The sequence below is a fragment of the Carcharodon carcharias genome, chromosome 2 (genome assembly GCF_017639515.1).
Source record: "Carcharodon carcharias isolate sCarCar2 chromosome 2, sCarCar2.pri, whole genome shotgun sequence".
In the NCBI taxonomy this organism is placed as follows: Eukaryota; Metazoa; Chordata; class Chondrichthyes; order Lamniformes; family Lamnidae; genus Carcharodon; species Carcharodon carcharias.
Genome location: NC_054468.1, coordinates 43956716 through 43974475, shown reverse-complemented (window position 1 = coordinate 43974475; position 17760 = coordinate 43956716). Strand labels below are relative to the sequence as shown.

Genomic DNA, 17760 nt, shown 5'->3' with positions numbered 1-17760 from the left:
TTTTCCTGCCTGCTACCGCACTTAGTGCAAATCTGGGACAATTCCACCCATAGAGTCTAGAAGTCCATTGATTCCGTATTTGGAGTAAACTTTGAATAATGGCAGGTGTGAATTCCACAGAGATGTGCATTCAAAGGAAAGACCCCCACCCAGTATGATTCAATTGGCAGCTTTCTGGAAGTTTGAGATATTCTGTGTTGAAGTTGCGACCCTTTGGCAGCCATCTCAGCTACCTTGTGAATGCCCATTTAAAAAATATAACAGGCAATTCTAGGAACTTCCACGAGAACACAGTCCAGGTTTGAATTTATGGATAGGACCTGCCTTCCCTGGGCATGACACAATGCAATTTCAAGTGCGTTTTGGATGATATTTTTTGATTATGCCCCAAATAGAAATTCTAATCCAGCAACAGCAATATAACTAGCTGCTTAAAATTCTAATATTTTGCCAAAGGATGAAATTGTTCCATCATCGAATTAACACCAGGTGAGCAGGTAAGCCCATTTCCATCTGGTTGTTTTAATATCCCCATGTAAAAATGCCACGTCTTTATCTTAAAGACTATAAATTAGGCCCTAATGTTCAACAGAAGATACATATCAAATATAAATTTACTACCAATTCCACTTCCCCATTATTAATCATTTCATTGGTGTACAGTAGTCATTTCCTTGGTAAATTAGATAACTTTGATATGAATAAACATTTAAAACATGTCGATTAGCGCTGTGTGTCTAAGAAAGTGAGCAAAATGTGAAGAATATTCCCGAACCGGTGCAATTGGCGAAATTCGGCACTTTTGATCTGGGACATGGTCAGTTTATGGGTGGAACCTGAAACTTGAACCAGTACAAAAAAGTTGTGGAACACAGTGCAGAAAAGGGAAAAACTAGGTGTTTCGTTATATCGCACAGCTTTCTGCCAGCTTTAATGTCTGTCTCTGCCAACACGGCCATAAAACAATAGCAGAAATCATCTTGATAATGTCATATTCTGTTCAGTTTGTCTATGCGCACTCTGATGCTCTAAGTTTCACAGTGAACAAATCGTTCAATGAATGTTGCTAGTGTCATCTTGTCACCAGAACTAAACCACATTCAATAAATTCAGCCTTCAGGAATCTTAAAATAATCCCTATTATGACATCAGTGATCCACAGTCTAATCAGAGTCTTACAACACACCAGTGAAGTAACTCAGTAGCACAAACAAGAGATTGTCGAATAATAAATTCAATGGTTTATATTTCCACTTCAGCCATTTATAGGTAGCTTATTAAAGGCTGCCTGAAACTTACATTAATAATTCGAAAATCGTGCATGCCCAATTAAGAACGTGCAATCATCTTCATCTATTCACCTCCATGAGCTCCACCAGGTGATGCTTATGTCAAAGGGTAAAGAGGAGATTATGCCCCAAAACATCAATTGCACCTTTCAGTTTTGATAAGACACTTTTCCAGCAGATATGGAGCCAGTTAGCTTAGATGGCTAGTGTGTGGCTCAGAATAATGCCAACAGCACGGGTTCAAATCCTGTTCTGGCTGAGGTACACTTGATACCTGCCTCCTCAACCTGTCCCTGCTGGAAGGCAATAGCAAAACACCATTGACAAAACTGTCAAGAGAAACAGCTCAGGATGAAGCCTCAGCAGATATGAGCCAAGGACCAGCTTTCAGGCAGAGCACTTATGGAATAGGTGGAATTTTGCAACAAAATTTATTTTAAGGATCTTTATTTCAATGTATTTTAATGCACCAAGCTTAACAAATTAAACTAGTAAACAAAAAAAATCAAAAGGTACCTCTCAATTAATATAATAATTACAAAATTACAAATTAGCAATATACTATTACTATATTAGTAAGTTAGTAAATTCTTTATTCTAAAATTCATATAGATTGAGTTAGAAGTTGAGAAAGGATCAATCACCTTAACTGGAATATATTACAGACCATCCAATAGTGAAAGAGAATTAGAAGAAAAAATATGTGGGCAAATTCATAAAGTTAGTAGTAACCAGGGAATACTTATTATGGGAGATTTCAACTACCCCAAATAAACTGGCAAGAAGAAGTAGTGAAAGAAGAAAAATGAATCAAGTTTTCACTACGTATACAGGACTCCTTTCTCACTTAGTATGTACAGAAGTACAACAGGAAAAGAATCGCTGCTGGATCTTTTAATGGGTACTGAACTCAAACAGATAAGAGAAATAAGAGTAGGAGAACATCTTAGTCATAGTGATCACTACATAGTAGATTTCATGATTAGGATCAAGAGTGAGCTAAGTAGAACAAAACTAAGATAAAAGGTTGAAAAAGAGCAAATGATCAGGAATTGAGGGTGGAACTAAAGAAGGTGAATTTGGAGAAAATCATGAAAAACAAAAGAACAGAAGAACAGTGGGAAATCTTGAAAAAGGTAATCAATATAGTTCAAGAGCACTATGGTCCACTAAAAGCTAAAGACAAGCAAATTAATTATGGGGCACTGTGGATGAATAAAGAACCAAAGGAAGAACAGAATGCAAAGAAAAAGACATATAAGAAATACTTAGATCCTAAAGGAAAGAGGACAAAATGAACATGAAGAACTTAGAAGAGAAGTAAAAAAAAGGGAAGGCAAAGAGAAATTACTATCTCAAACACTCAAGGAATATAAAAAGAACAAAGTATTTTCTAGAAACATAAGGAAAATTAAAGTAGGTATAGGATGAACAAGATGAACTCAAGGTATCACAGAATCACAGAATTACACAGTGCAGAAGAGGCCCTTCGGTCCATGGAGTCTGCACCGACACGTAAGAAACACCTGAAATACCTACCTACCTAATCCCATTTACCAGTACTTGGCCCATAGCCTTGAATGTTATGACGTGCTAAGTGCTCATTCAGGTACTTTTTAAAGGATGTGAGGCAACCCGCCTCCAACACTCTCCCAGGCAGTACATACCAGACCATCACCACCCTCTGGGTAAAAAAGTTTCTCCTCACCTTCCCCCTAAACCTCCTGCCCCTCACCTTGAACTTGTATCCCCTCGTGACTGACCCTTCAACTAAAGGGAACAGCTGCTCCCTATCCACCCTGTCCATACCCCTCATAATCTTGTAACACCTCGATCAGGTCGCCTCTCAGTCTTCTCTGCTCCAACAAAAACAATCCAAGTCTTTCCAACCTCTCTTCATAACTTAAATGTTTCATCCCAGGCAACATCCTGGTGAATCTCCTATGCACCCCCTCCAGTGCAATCACATCCTTCCTATAATGTGGCAAACAAAACTGCACACAGTATTCCTGTTGTGGCCTCACCAAGGTTCTATACAATTCCAACATGACCTCCCTATTTTTGTAATCTATGCCTCGATTGATAAAGGCAAGTGTCCCATATGCCTTTTTCACCACCCCACTAACATGTCCATCTGCCTTCAGAGATCTATGGACACACACGCCAAGGTCCCTTTGTTCCTCAGAACTTCCTAGTGTCATGCCATTCATTGAATACTTCCTTGTCAAATTACTCCTTCCAAAGTGTATCACCTCACGCTTTTCAGGGTTAAATTCCACCTGCCATTTATTTGCCTATTTGACCATCTCGCCTATATCTTCCTGTAGCCCAGGACACTCAGCCTCACTGTTAACCACCCAGCCAATCTTTGTGTCATCCGCAAACTTACTAATCCTACCTCCCACATAGTCATCTATGTCATTTATATAAATGACGAATAATAAGGGACCCAGCACAGATCCCAGTGGTACGCCACTGGACACAGGCTTCCAGTCACAAAAGCACTCCTGTCATCACCCTCTGCCTCCTACAACTAAGCCAATTTTGAATCCACCTTATCAAATTTCCCTGTGCCCCATGTGCATTTGCCTTCTTTATAAGTGTCCCATGTGGGACTTTGTCAAAGGCTTTGCTGAAATCCATATAAACTACATCAACTGCACTACCCTCATCTACACACCTGGTCACCTCCTCAAAAAATTCAATCAAATTTGTTAGGCATGACTTCCCTCTGACAAAGCAATGCTGACTATCCCTGATCAAACCTTGCCTCTCCAAGTGGACATAGAGTCTCTCCTTTTGAATGTTCTCCAATAGTTGCCCTACCACTGATGTGAGATTCACTGGCCTGTAGTTCCTTGGCTTACCTCGACAACCCTCCTTAAATAGTGGAACCACATTAGCTGTTCTCCAGTCCTCTGGCACCTCCACCATGGCCAGAGAGGATTTAAAAATTTGGGTCAGAGCCCCTGCGACCTCTTCCCTTGCCTCCCTCAGCAGTCTGGGACACAAATCATCCAGTATGATAAAGAAATGGCAGAAAATTTGAACAGCTAAACTACCTCAATTTTAATAAAGAAGATAATGAAAAAAACACCACCATAAATACAATATAAATTCAGTTAGGATAGAAAGGGAGAAAATAATTGACAAACTGGAAAAACTAAAAGAGGATAGAACCCCATATCCAGATAATATGCATCATACTCAAGGGAACAAAGAAGGAGATAGCAGAGGCACCAGTTTATGTACACAAAAATTTGATAGAGAAGGGGGTATGCCAGAGGACTGGTGGACAGCTAATGTTCCTATATACAAAAAAAGAAAACAGAACAAAACCTAGGAATCAGTGATAGGAAACATACTGCATCTTAAGTGATAGTTACTTAAACTAACTGGTAGCAGAGCATCTAGGAACAGAAATATATTGGGTCAATGGGAAGACAATGCTTTCACTTGTAGGAGAATCCAAAACTAGGATCCATAAATAGAAAATAGTTACTAATAAATCCAAAGGGAAGAAAAGGAGAAATTTCTCCTATAGAGAATGGGTAGAATGTGGAATGCTGACTCAATTAAGACAAATAACTGAGGCGCTGCTGAAATGAAACTAAATGATAAAAGGCAGTAGAAAGATATGCTGAAAGGCTGAAATCAGATAGATAGAATGGGAGTATGTGGAGCATAAATGCCAGCACAGATTCATTTGGCTGAATAGCCTGTTTCTGTACTGTTAGTTCTTTGCAATTCTATGTCTTGGGAATAGGAAATGAAGTATTGAATGTAAATATAGAACTTTTCACCTTATTCTCCAAAACATGAAGAAAGGCTTCCAATGAAACCCATTGGTATTTAGGAGCTCTTATACAAAATAGTTTTATTTCAGTAAAATAAAAGAGAGTGTTTGTTACCCACTAGGTCAATCGTCAAATCAAAATTTGAATTCCAAGCATTTTGTAAAGAAAAAAATTTGATAAGTATGAAATAATTTGCTTTGTTATTCAATGATTTATTATCTTCTCAAAAACCTAACTAATATAATCGAGAGCTCCTTTCTCTTTCCATTAAAAAGTGAATTGTAAATGCTGCATTCAAACCATAAAAGAATGGCTGTGAACATTATTTGGAGCAGTAGTAGTATGAGGTATAATTGTGCTATTAACTTGCAATTTCCTCTTTCATAGGTAACCATTGATTCTCTTGCAAAAGGTGAAGGGATTGTATTTTTCTGACTAGATGTCTGGGCAGGACTCAAACTGGAAACTGAATTTGAGGTGGTTCTTGCCTGCATTGATCTTTTTGGAGGGTATGTAGTAAGAGTTATTGGAGTGAAAGTGGTGGATGTATCTACCTGTGGAACTAACGTAGAGTAATATGTTGTATCCATATTGGGATTGGTGGGTGATTCCATTTCCTGTGTAATCCTAGCCTCTAGCAATGTGGTCCAGGGCATTGTGGATGACGAAGGTATATGAAGTACAAAAGGTAATGATTGCTTGAATGTTATGCTGGCAGTTGTAAAAATCTCTGTTGTTGCTGTACTCATAATTTCTATAGCAGAGGTTGAAATTTCTGGAATAGTGGTCTGTTCTGTTGTCGTTGTAGTACTGGGTGTAGATAAAAATGTAGTCCCCATAGGAGTTGAAATTTCTGGAGTAGTGGTCTGTTCTGTTGTCATTGTAGTACTGGGTGTAGATAAAAATGTAGTCCCCATAGGAGTTGAAATTTCTGGAGTAGTGGTCTGTTCTGTTGTCATTGTAGTACTGGGTGTAGATAAAAATGTAGTCCCCATAGGAGTTGAAATTTCTGGAGTAGTGGTCTGTTCTGTTGTCATTGTAGTACTGGGTGTAGATAAAAATGTAGTCCCCATAGGAGTTGAAATTTCTGGAGTAGTGGTCTGTTCTGTTGTCATTGTAGTACTGGGTGTAGATAAAAATGTAGTCCCCATAGGAGTTGAAATTTCTGGAGTAGTAGTCTGTTCTGTTGCTGTTGTAATACTGGGTGTAGATAAAAATGTAGTTCCCATAGGAGTTGAAGTTTCTGGAGTAGAGGGTGTCCTTGTTGTACAGTGAGTAGATAATAACGGAGTCACAGTAGGAGTTGAGATTTCTGTGGTAGTTGGTAGTTCTGTTGTGAATTCAGTTGTAATTCCAGTGATAGTTGTTGATGTGGTCATGGATGAAGTTGAAGCCAATGGAGTGCTGATCTGCTCTGTTGCTATCGCTGTTGTCATTGTGGAAATGGGAGTCGATATCCAAGTTGTCATCGTAGAAGTTGAAACTGCTGTGGTGCTTAGCTGTTCTGTTGTCAGTTCTGTGATAACTGTGGTAAATGCAGTTGATATGACAGTCCCCAAAGTTGAAATTTGTTGTATAGTAGTCTGCCCAGTTGGAACCAGGCTAATAGCATTAGATGTCAACGTGGTCAGGGTAGAAGTTGAAACATCTGCAGTGGTGCTTTTCTCTGTTGTGGTTAAGCAGATAAATTGTTCCTCTCTTAAAGATCCAATACTCCGTCCAGTTAGATTACCAGGACCGTGACACTGCATCTGCGAATAAGATTTCACTTTCTTTTCGTTAGACTTCATCCAATTTCTGAGATACAATAATTGACAGTCACACACCAAAGAATTATGCTGCAGATTGAGTCCACTGCTAATTAGATTTCTCAAACTATCAAATGTTTCATTGAGTATATTTAATAATTGGTTTTTAGCAAGGTTAAGCTTTCTCAATTTGGGTAAATTTTTAAAGATGCCCTTTTCTAAGGCACTAAGATTATTTTCTTGCAGTTGAAGATCAGTCAACTTCTCAATGCCATTGAATGCTTTTTTTGGAAGTAGAGTAATCTGGTTCTTGCTCAATATCAATCTGTTCAGATTAGGCAGTTTACTGAACACATCATCAGGAATAGTAGCGAGTCTGTTTTGAGTCAATGAAAGTTCAGTGACACGTTGCATTAATCCAAATAAATCAGCAGGAAGGCTTGAGAGCATGTTAGATGCCAGTGTCAATTTAGTTATATTCGTCAAATTACGTAAAAGTCCTAATGGAAGCTCTGTGATGAAGTTGTTCTCCAAGTACAATTTCTCTAATTTAAGGAGTTTGGAAAAAATTCTAGATGGGAGATGTGGTATTTTGTTATTTTTCAAAGAAAGCTCTTTTAATTCAGGGAGATTATCGAAAATACCTTCCGGGAGATCTGTAATCTGATTGTCGTTAAGTCTGAGGATCTTGAGCTTGGAAAGATTTTTAAATATTTCCTGAGAAAAGTTGCCTATCATATTTCGTCCCAATTCCAGTTTTGCAAGCTGTGTAAGTTTGTCAAATATCTGATCAGGAAGGGCATTGATTTTATTACCAAACAACCGCAGTTCTCTTAAATTGAGAAGTTTATCAAATAATCCATTGTTTAAGTCCTTGATCATGTTATCGGACAGGTAAAGATTTGTCAGCTGCATAAGGTTGTCAAAAATTCCAAGGTTCAATCTTTCCAATGAACCACCTGTAATCTCAAGGTGTGTGAGTTCAGTCAGAGCATCCAGAGCCCCAGTTTCTATTGTACTTAATGGATTATAGTTAAATACAAGTTCTGTCAGTGAAGCCGGATAACTCTGAAAGGCTCCAGATCTTATTGTAGAAACAGAAGTTTTGAGAAACAGCAGCCGAGTTGTATTAGATTGTACAATTGGTGGAATTTCTGTCATGCTTTGTTTGCTGCATACCAACCTTTTGAAATTAAACTCACATTCAGAAGTAGAAATGGCAAAACCATACAACTGTGTAAAAAATAGCAAATCCAAGCAACGCATGCAAATCATTGTCCTGTAAAACAAAATAATGAAAAGTACATTTAGAAAGTAAAAACTTTCGATCTAGAGAACAGACTGCTACTCGTATAGAAAGTTATTTCAGTCACAAATCAGATTTGTAACAATTATAAGGAGTCAATAATACCATACATAATCAATCTCAAAGAGTGCAAAATTTGGCTCTATAGTGCCATAGTTTTGGCACTATAGTACCAAAATGCCATCCACATTGGGCGTGCACACAAGATCAGTCAACATGTAATGCAGATTTGTCAGTAGCACTGTTATTTTAGCATTTAGTACTCCAGTGCACACCCACCCTTAGACACGGACAGCTGACCATGCATTCAGCCACAGAACGGACACCCCCTCCATAAGCGCCATTTAAATGAAGGCTGCTGACAATTGAAAGTATTCAGTTCTATTCACAATTACCAAGATACTGAAACAGCCTATCTGTCCTCACTGCCTTTTCGGTGTCTGTCTGGAAGGCCTCCTGCTCCCATGTGGATAGATGATCTCTCCCCCTCTGTCCACCTCCAACACCAAGGCCTCCAGTGCTGCATTAGAGAAACTTAGAGCCCACTACCTGCAATGTTGTGCTATTTCCAATCCTTTTCCTCCTCAGACTCTTCCATCTTCCCCAGCCACTTCAGGCAACTGCTGCAGCCAGAATGCACCTTCCCCTTAAGAGGTGCAGACTGGCCTTAGGTGATGTTAGCTTCACACAAAATTGTATCCTGTTGCTGAGGTCATAAGACCATCAGAAATAGGAACAGGAGTAGGCCAATCAGCTCCTCAACCCTGCTCCATTGTTCAATAAGATCATGGTTGATCTGATTATGGCCTTCATTCCATTTTCCTGCCTGTCTCCCATAGCTCTTGATTCCCTTGTAGATCAAAAATCCCTAAGTCAGCCCTGGTTATATTCAATGACCCAGCCTCCATTGCCCCCAAAAGGCATCCTCTCAGGTATGAAGCCTTATGTAATTTGTTCCATATAATGTTTTTAAAGCACAAAAAGCACTTGTCACAACATCAAAACTGCCAAGATTTGCATGTAGGAGGTATAGTGAGATAAAATAAGTAGTTGGAGGGCACTAAATTGTACACTGAGGATAGTAAGGTATTCCAGTTTTGGTGTCTCAGGTTCAACATTACTAACTGATTTAGCTAATATCCACTGGCTCTGGATGCCCTTCATGTCCCCCTGGTGCCCAGTGGCAGATGTGAGCAACCAGGTCCTTAGACATGAGCAGTCATTGGCAACACTGGTCCATAAGTCTTCACATAGCCTCTGAGAATGTCTGATTCCTGTTTGGCCGAGGGCAGCTCGCTTGCGCTCAGTGATCAGGGTCATATTGTAGAGACGCAGTCATGAAATTTTAGAAGCATCTGATGCTTTGTCTGCCTTCAGCACCTGAGCCCTTCAGGAGCTGGAGCACAGCATCAGTGGTCACAGATGCTGAAGAGATGGGGGCCAGCCCCTCCTTAATGGTGCTGAGAGCACATTGAGAGAATGAGAGAACTTTGTGGCATCTGCCTACGACATTCTGGCAGCAATGACAAGCATCGCTGAGGTAATGTTTCCAGGGAGTGTGAGGCCAGACCATCACTTTTGTCTGAAAGCTGCACTGAACACAGGGAAGAGGCCCTGGACTGAGACATCTTCCTTTATCTTGTGCAGAAAGATTTCACATCTGAGTGACAGGAACCCTGCTCATCAGAACAAGGAGCCATAGGCAGGGAGACATTGTTGAGAGTTCATTGACAATAGTGAACAGTATGTACAAGTGATTAACACCCATGCATAGGCTGTGCAACTAATTCTCCTTAACATTCCTAACCCTGCTGCTATACCTTGGTTCCCCACGCATACACAACGGAGATGGAGGCAGCCTGCTCACTGCATCACCCTGTCTGTGATGACTTTGGCAGATGTCCTTTGGAGGGCTGAGACTTGAGGAGCCCTGGCCTGCTTTCGGGATCCTGCTCTGTGTGGCAGTGGCACCCTCCTCAGCCTGTGGAGTTGGAGCTGCTGAGGTCACAGGAAGAGGGGATTCGGATGGGCCACACACTCCTGGAGTCACTTGGATGGATGGGCCTGGACTGTGGACCTGCTGATGCTCCTCCCTATGGATGCCTATGGGCCACTAGCTGACTCTGTGAGGGGAAGGGATAGCTGGAGTGAGACCAAGATGCCCCGCACCTCTGTCACGTACACACTGTTGAAGGCCAACTACGGCATCAGCGATGGAGTTGAGCCCACGCAGCAGTGCAGGAGCGATGTCCTGGACCAAGGTCCCAATGGTGGCCACCATCCTACCAGTGTTGACCTCGGGCATTGGCATGCCGGTGCTATCAACTCAGCCTGAAGGCGGACAGCCTCCTCGATTATGCCTTGCAATCTGAGGAATGCGGTGGACATCCCTTCCTGATGTTCCCGAGCTTGCCTTTGCGGCTCCAGCAACCATGACATGATCAAGTCCCAGAGGTTCATTGGCTAACTCAAACTCAGCAAATTTCTGGCCTCCTGCAGTCCTTCAAATGCCGAGGACTTGGGAAGTCCCTTTTGCCACTATTTGCTGTGGATCAGACAGTGCGATGTGCTCACCAGATTGTGATCCCAAGGTTACTCTAAAGCTCGGTCCCACCGAAGTGTGTGTCTCTGCGCTGGTGGAGGGTGTGGGTGAGTGCTGTGATGGAACTTTGAGGAGGATGTCTTCAGATTCCCCTTTGGTGGTTTCTTCAGGACTTGATTAGAGGCTGTGGGTCATGGACCAGATGATAAATGTGCCTGACCTGTGTGGGTGGTGAGTGGTCCCATGGACGGGATGAGAACAATGATGGTGTGTGTGAGAGAGTGAATGGTGATGCCCCTTGAACTGGCAGTGTATGAGGGCCCTGTGGATGTGTGATGGATTTGTGAGTGTGTGAGTTGAGAGTGATGAGAAGAGTGATTTACCCTGGCAGAACAGAGGAGATCATTCATCCTCTTACGGCACTGGGCAGCTGTCCTCTTCAGAAGGGCGTTGGCGCTGACCACCGCTGCCACCCACTCCCAAGCCGGATTGGTCATGTTGCTGCCCATCCTGCGGCCAGAAAGGGATTACAGGACATCCCAGCGGGGCTTGAAATAGTTCAATTCCACTGCAGCATCTCCAGATGGACAGAAAGCCTCAGCTGCAGTTTTAAACAACCTCGGAACTGAAAGTGACACCACCGGATTTGGCCTGCAGCCGGCAGACCCTCCAAGCCATGATCTGTGAATTTCTTTTAACTTTTATGGATTGTAATTTGGCCAAATCTATGCCCCCACCCCCCCTACTCTGTAACCTGGATTTGCATGTGTGAACCTCGAGTGTGTGTGGAAGTCGGAGCATGTCTTTGTTATGTTCATCCCAGTCAGTTTTAACTTAATAAAACTAACGTTTTCTTTGTTAAACTCAAGAAAACCTTTCCAACTAGTTCTTTTATGGTCATAGCATGTAAACAGTTAGGTGCACACTAAATTGGCAAAGATATCCATATCTTTTTTTCAAAATCTGTTGTGCTCAAACAAGGAGAGAGAAAAGGGGGGAGCCCTTCAATCCTTCCTCACCAGTAACATACTAAATACATCTTTCTTTGAAAAATAAAGGCTTGCGGTAATCCGTGTATAAATATTTCTGGATAGCTAAATCTTTGCAAGCCACTGCCCAAGATCAATATTCAAGAGACTTAAAACATTTTCAGAAAACAACCGTTAATACATTTTAATATTGTATGTGGAACTTGCCTTGTTAGTGAGGAATGTCCTGAAGAAAGCGATTCAAACAGTCTTGTCACAAATTACTTTTCGCACTATGGAGAAGAACATAGAACGTGTGACCCTCTGATTCTGAAACTTCTTGATAAGTTTGTTTGCTGCATTTAGGGTACATGCTGCCTCATGGCTTAGTTTGATAAACACATTGGTAATTAAAGGAACCACACCTTTGTCTAAAGATGTTGATCAATAGTTGTACCACAAGTTTGGTGTTAAATGGTGTCCTCTTCTCTCTCTCCTCCCCTGAGTTATTGGGCTGAATTATAACCTAATAGTGCGGGGTCATAAGATCATAAAATCATTAGATCATAAAAAATAGGAGCAGGAGTAAGCCATTCAGTTCCTCATTCAATAAGGTCATGGCTGATCTGCTTGTGGCATTAACTACACATTCCTGCCAGCCCCTGTAACCCTTTATCCACTCACTTGTGGATCAAAATCCTGCCTGACCCAACTTTGAAAATATTCAATGATCTGGCCTCCACTGTTCTCTGGGATAGATAATTCCAAAGACCAATCACCCTCTGAGAGAAGAAATTCCTTCTCAACTCTGTCTCCAATAGGAGACCCGTATTTTGAAACTGTGTCCCCAATTCTAGATTCCCCCACAAGAGGAAACATCCTCTCAGGTGTGCAGCCTTATCTAAATGTTCCTCTATACTGTCTATAAATAATAAAGCCTTGGTAGAAGACCAGCACTATCAAGTTTGGCATATAGGAGGTATCCTGAGATTAAAAAATAAGTAGCTTGTCAATGTTAAACTGTACACTGAGGACACTAAGGTGTTCCAATTTTGGGGTCGCGTGTTGAAAGTTACTAACTAGTCATTTGGTAGTCAGAACTTGAGTGTTGCTGAGAAAAGGAATGTTTTTCATCAAAGCTTTTCATCTTGCACACATCAGGATAACTTGTAGAAGAAAACCAATATCAGGGAAACAACAGTATAGTGTACATAAATATACTGTACAAGAAGAAAGTGCTGAATTGGTTGGTAAATTGACTCTGAATGGTAGAGGCATTGCCATGGAGGATGCAATGGTTGACTGTGACAGGCAGTTAACTGCCAAGCAATGTTTGAAAGTTAAACCAGGCAGCTTGACTCTGTCAAGACATTGCTCTGGGCTTTGTTTGGTAGCTGAGAAAAGCATAGAGCATCCTCTAGTTCTGTAAGCTCTTGATAAAATTGCTTATGTCATCCGAAGTACATGCTGCCACATGCCTTTGTTTGGCAAACAAATATGCAGCTAAAGAACCACACTTTAGTCTAAACATGTTCACCTTTTGCTGTTATAAGTTGTCCACTTATCTTTCCCTCCTGTCCTGAGATTAACTGGTTTTGCTGTATGTTTCTGTATGTTTTGTCATATTTCCTGTGCATTGTCCATAATCATTTTTACATTTAATTCTTTAAATATTGATGCAGAAACAGGTTGCAGTAGGTCAGCATGGAGCCCACCTCCAACAGGTCATGAAACCTAGAAGATGGGTGCAAATGCCATAGTTGTGTTAAAAAGTCACCGACAAATTGGCTGATGAAATTTCCAGTTTCCTGACGAACTGCCGACCTCCCACCTCTATGAGCTGGTAGGAGCACTAAAATGCAGCCCATTGACTGTTTCTGCTATATGGTTCTTCTACAGTGCCAAAGATCATTTTTCGTTTGTGAGTCTCAGAAGTTAGATGTCGAATTGATGCCATTTCTCCAGGATTTCTTTAGATCTTCCATCAAAGGTTATTGCAGAGCATCAGGAGAATTCCACCCCTAGCCCCCTAACCCTCCTCCCGCTCCACCCCAGAAATTGTACCCTGAAGTGGTGGCATCTGCAGTGCATGTAAAGATCACCAGATCCCTCTCCTTCCATCACCATCGACTCCCACTCCTGCCCTGTCACAATTGTTGGCCCCTTCCGTGTTTGGTTCTAATGATAAAACAATAACAATAATAACCATTTTTTCCTGGTGATATCCCATAAATGACCAAATCTATTGAATGGAATTTAACAAATTTCCATTTGACCTACTGACCTCTGAATTGTCAGTCCAGTACCAGACCCTCAGCTCTACTGTTTCCTGTATGACAATATTTGTCTATTACTGAACAAGGTTGATGTAAACAGGTGCAGACTTGCAGTTAATAGCTGTAATAATATTTTGAAGAACTAATATATTTCACAAATAAAAACAGAAAATGCTGGAAACTCTCACCAGGTCCGTCAGCATTTGTGGAGACAGAAACAAAGTTATTGTCAGAAATTTTCGCTCGGTGGGCGGGCGTGCACCCAACATGCTCGAGCGTGTAATGACGCGTGTCGAGGTTGGCCGAGCGTGCCAAGTCACACGATAATTCAGTCGGCGGGCGCAGACCGGAGCTCACAGCACACCCACCGACAATTAAAAGGCCTGTAAAGGCCATTAAGTTGTCAATTAAATTAAAATTTGCAGCCCATCCAATGTAACGGTTGGCGGGCAGACGAAAAGGCCAAGCGGCCTTTGCATTCTTTTGGAAACCTCATCTAAGGGTGGGATGAGGTTTCCTAATGCAAATAAAAATTCCTTATTAATAACATGTCCCTGTTCATGAGAAAGTCACATGAGGGGACAGGTTTTATTACATTTATATATTTTTTATATCTCTTCATCTCCCTGAGGCAGCTCCGTGTCTCAGGGAGATTATACAGGCTCACTCGCCTGCATGTGTGACCTTCACTCTTGGCCGGATTGCACGTCTCCCCTGGCTCCCGCAAAGGCAGCGCTCAGCACTGCCGCTTGCGTTTCACACTGGGCGGAACTTATTTGGCCCGCCAGTGTGAAATTGCAGTGCGGTGTTGATCGCGGGTGGTGGTCAGCTTCCTGACCACCCCTGCCAGCTCTGCAGAGTCCACCCACCATGGGCAAAATTCTGCCCAATGTTTCAGGCCAAGGACCTTTCTTCAGAACTGGAGGAAAATAGAAATGTAATAGACTTTAAACAAGTGAAAGAGGGGAGGAGGAAGTTGAACAAATAGGAAGTTCTGTGATTGGACAGAGGGCAGGAGAGATTAACTGAGAAAAGGTTTGATGGTGCAGAAGGCAAAGGAAATGGTGATGGTTGTCTTAAAGAAACAAAAGATTTATCCAGAAATAGTATGAATGGCAGAAGAATGAACAGCTGTGTCCAAAAGGAAAAATGGGAACAACAAGATCAAGATCGACACATGCAAAAAAAAAATGGGACACAGAGTTTATAGTGTGAAATTGTTGAACTCGGTGGTGATCCCAGAAGTCTTTGATGTGCTAAACTGAAAGTTGAGGTGCTTTTCCTCATGCTTGCATTAACCTTCATTGGAACACTGCAGCAGACTGAGGACAGAGATGTCACCCTAAGAGCAAGGTGGAGAATGAAAATGGTAAGACACGGAAGTTCGGGGTTGTGCTTGCATACACCCAATCTGTGTTTCACCCCCTCTCATCTTTCGGTTAGACACTTTACAGCTTTCTGGACTCAACATTGAGTTCAACACTTTCAGGCTAGTAAACTTGATCTGGCCCCCATTTTGTTCCTGCTTTCTTTAATTGCATTTTCAAATCTTATCTTGTTTTCCATGTGTTTGCTCTTGGACATGGTTGTTCATTAATCCATCATTTTTACCCATTCTGGACAAATCTTTTGTTTCTTTACTACAACCATTACCAATCCATTGCCTTCTATACCATAAGGCAGAATTTTACGGTCGGCGTGCGCACGTGTGTCCCGACATCATCGTGAACTCACGCCATATTTCATTCGGCGGGTGCACTCGACCGATAATTGAAAGCCTATTAAGGCCATTAACTAGGTAATTAAGTTGCATTTACACTGCCCATCTAACCTTACTGTTGGCGGGAAAGCGAAAAGGCCGAGTGACCTTTACCTTTTTAAGGAAACCTCATCCACGAGTGGGTTAGGTTTCCTAAAGCTAATACTAATTAAATAAAGCCGTTATTTTCAAAATAAAAACATGTCCCACCTCTTGTGACAAGTGGCAAATGAGAGGACATGTTTCATTAAATTTTTCATGTCTTTATTTATGTTTTTTAAAAGCGCTTCAATCTCCCTGAGGCAGCACCGTGCCTCAGGGAGATTGAAGTGCCCTTTCGCGCATGCGCTGGACCTGGCTCTCCCTCCTCCCCGCACCTGCACAGGTAGCAATCAGCACCACCGCTCACTCATGTGAATTGGCCCGCCCGCCTGAAATCCGTGACTGCCCCCGCCCACTCCTGCATAGCCCACCCAACAAATGGAAAATCCTGGCCATGAAATTTTTGTCAGTTATTCTCTCCTGCCGTCCATCACAGAACTTCCCCTTTGTTCACCCACCCCTCGCCCTCCTTTCACTTGTTCGAAGCTTATTACGTTACTATTTTCCTTAACATCTGCAGAAAGGTCCTTGAATTGAAACTTTAGCTCTGTTTCTGTCAGCACGGATGCTGCCAGACATGTGAGAATGTCCAGCATTTTCAGTTTTTTATTTCAGGTTTCCAGCATCCACAGCATTTTGCTTTTATAACATTTCACAAAAAGTTATTCAAAAATGAAAACTGCTAATTGTGATTGAAGAACAGATGCTACTGAGCAGTGCCAGAAGAAATTTTAAGTAACATTTTGAATTAACGCATAAAATGGATCAAAGAAAATTCTTCATAAATCTATAATTTCTAAACTGTCAAATGGAATTGCTCACAACAGCAATGAAGTTAGTGAAAATAAGTGGAGTATACATGGTTAACTCGCATAGCAAGCAGTAGACACACAAATCATGCTGTTCAAACTGTCACTTTACTGTCATCAGCCCTGTACAGGCTTCCTGTTGCTGCTTAACATTGCATTTCTGGAATTACACCAGTACTGTGAAAGATTTGTATATTATTTGCAGACCCAAGCCATTAATTCATTTACAGACAAGTTATGGCAACCTGTCTCAATTTCACTTGAATTGTAACTTCAATTTTTGACCTTAATAGAGAGAACTCCTCCTGAATATCAAATTCTAATATATCTCTGTGTTAAATATGTCATTTATCATAGGTACCATGTAAATAGGACCCCCTTTAGCTTAATGCTTGACTAACATTAAATTTTAAAGGTGTACAGAAATACTGTAAGAGGGACCAACACAATTGTATCAAGTGGCAAATGAACCATGCTGTCGACCTCCTTAACAAACATATCCAATGTAATGATAATTGTATGGGGTGCCATTTAAGAGCGGAGAGAACTTTTTCTTCAGGTAGCTCTTAGGGCTGAGAACAGCATCGTCTTTCAAGTGCTTTGTTGAAGTCATACCTCTAAAAATCTCTTTTCACAAAATAGAATTCTTGGTATCAAAACTGGAAGCATCCACCATGAACTGTGTTGGTCTAAAAGTAGTACAGATAAAACATACATTAACAATGGTGCTGAAAACCAAAATTTGTCAGCACTAGTCAACCTGTGCTAACTATGATTCTCAATTTATTTTAGGAGCATTTAGCAATTTGACTGATCTTAGCAGGTTGAATTCAGAAGAAAACAAACTGGAAGAACTGCCTGTTGGAGTGTTTGATGAACAAATAATCTCAAAGTATTTGTAAAATGAAGGCGCTAAACTGACATGTAAATATTGGGATGTGTGATAGTGACATTCCCAAGCTTCAAATTTGGTTGGAGAGCCACGCAAATAAAATGCTGGAGAACAATCAAGTTGTGTGGCATAAACCCTTTGCTCTTAAAGCAAGTCATTCTAACACTGGCTGGGGAACTCCTTAATTGTGATATCCAACTTAATCTAGCAGTAAGTAACACTACTTTTAGCAGTGAAAAGTATGAATTCAGCAAAGGGCTTCCTAATCCGCA

At 41.3% G+C, this 17760-nt stretch overlaps 1 protein-coding gene across 1 annotated transcript; it reads right to left on the bottom strand.

Moving 5' to 3' along the window:
* Window positions 1-4337: 4337 nt before the first annotated feature.
* On the bottom strand, window positions 4338-12051 carry LOC121270626 (leucine-rich repeat and immunoglobulin-like domain-containing nogo receptor-interacting protein 2). The gene is made up of 2 exons (XM_041176016.1): window positions 11879-12051; window positions 4338-8113 (listed from the first exon to the last, which is right to left on the bottom strand). Exon 2 carries the CDS (start codon window positions 8107-8109, stop codon window positions 5302-5304), a length of 2808 nt encoding a protein of 935 aa, XP_041031950.1. The 5' UTR covers window positions 8110-8113; window positions 11879-12051; the 3' UTR covers window positions 4338-5301.
* Between the last annotated feature and the right edge of the window lie 5709 nt (window positions 12052-17760).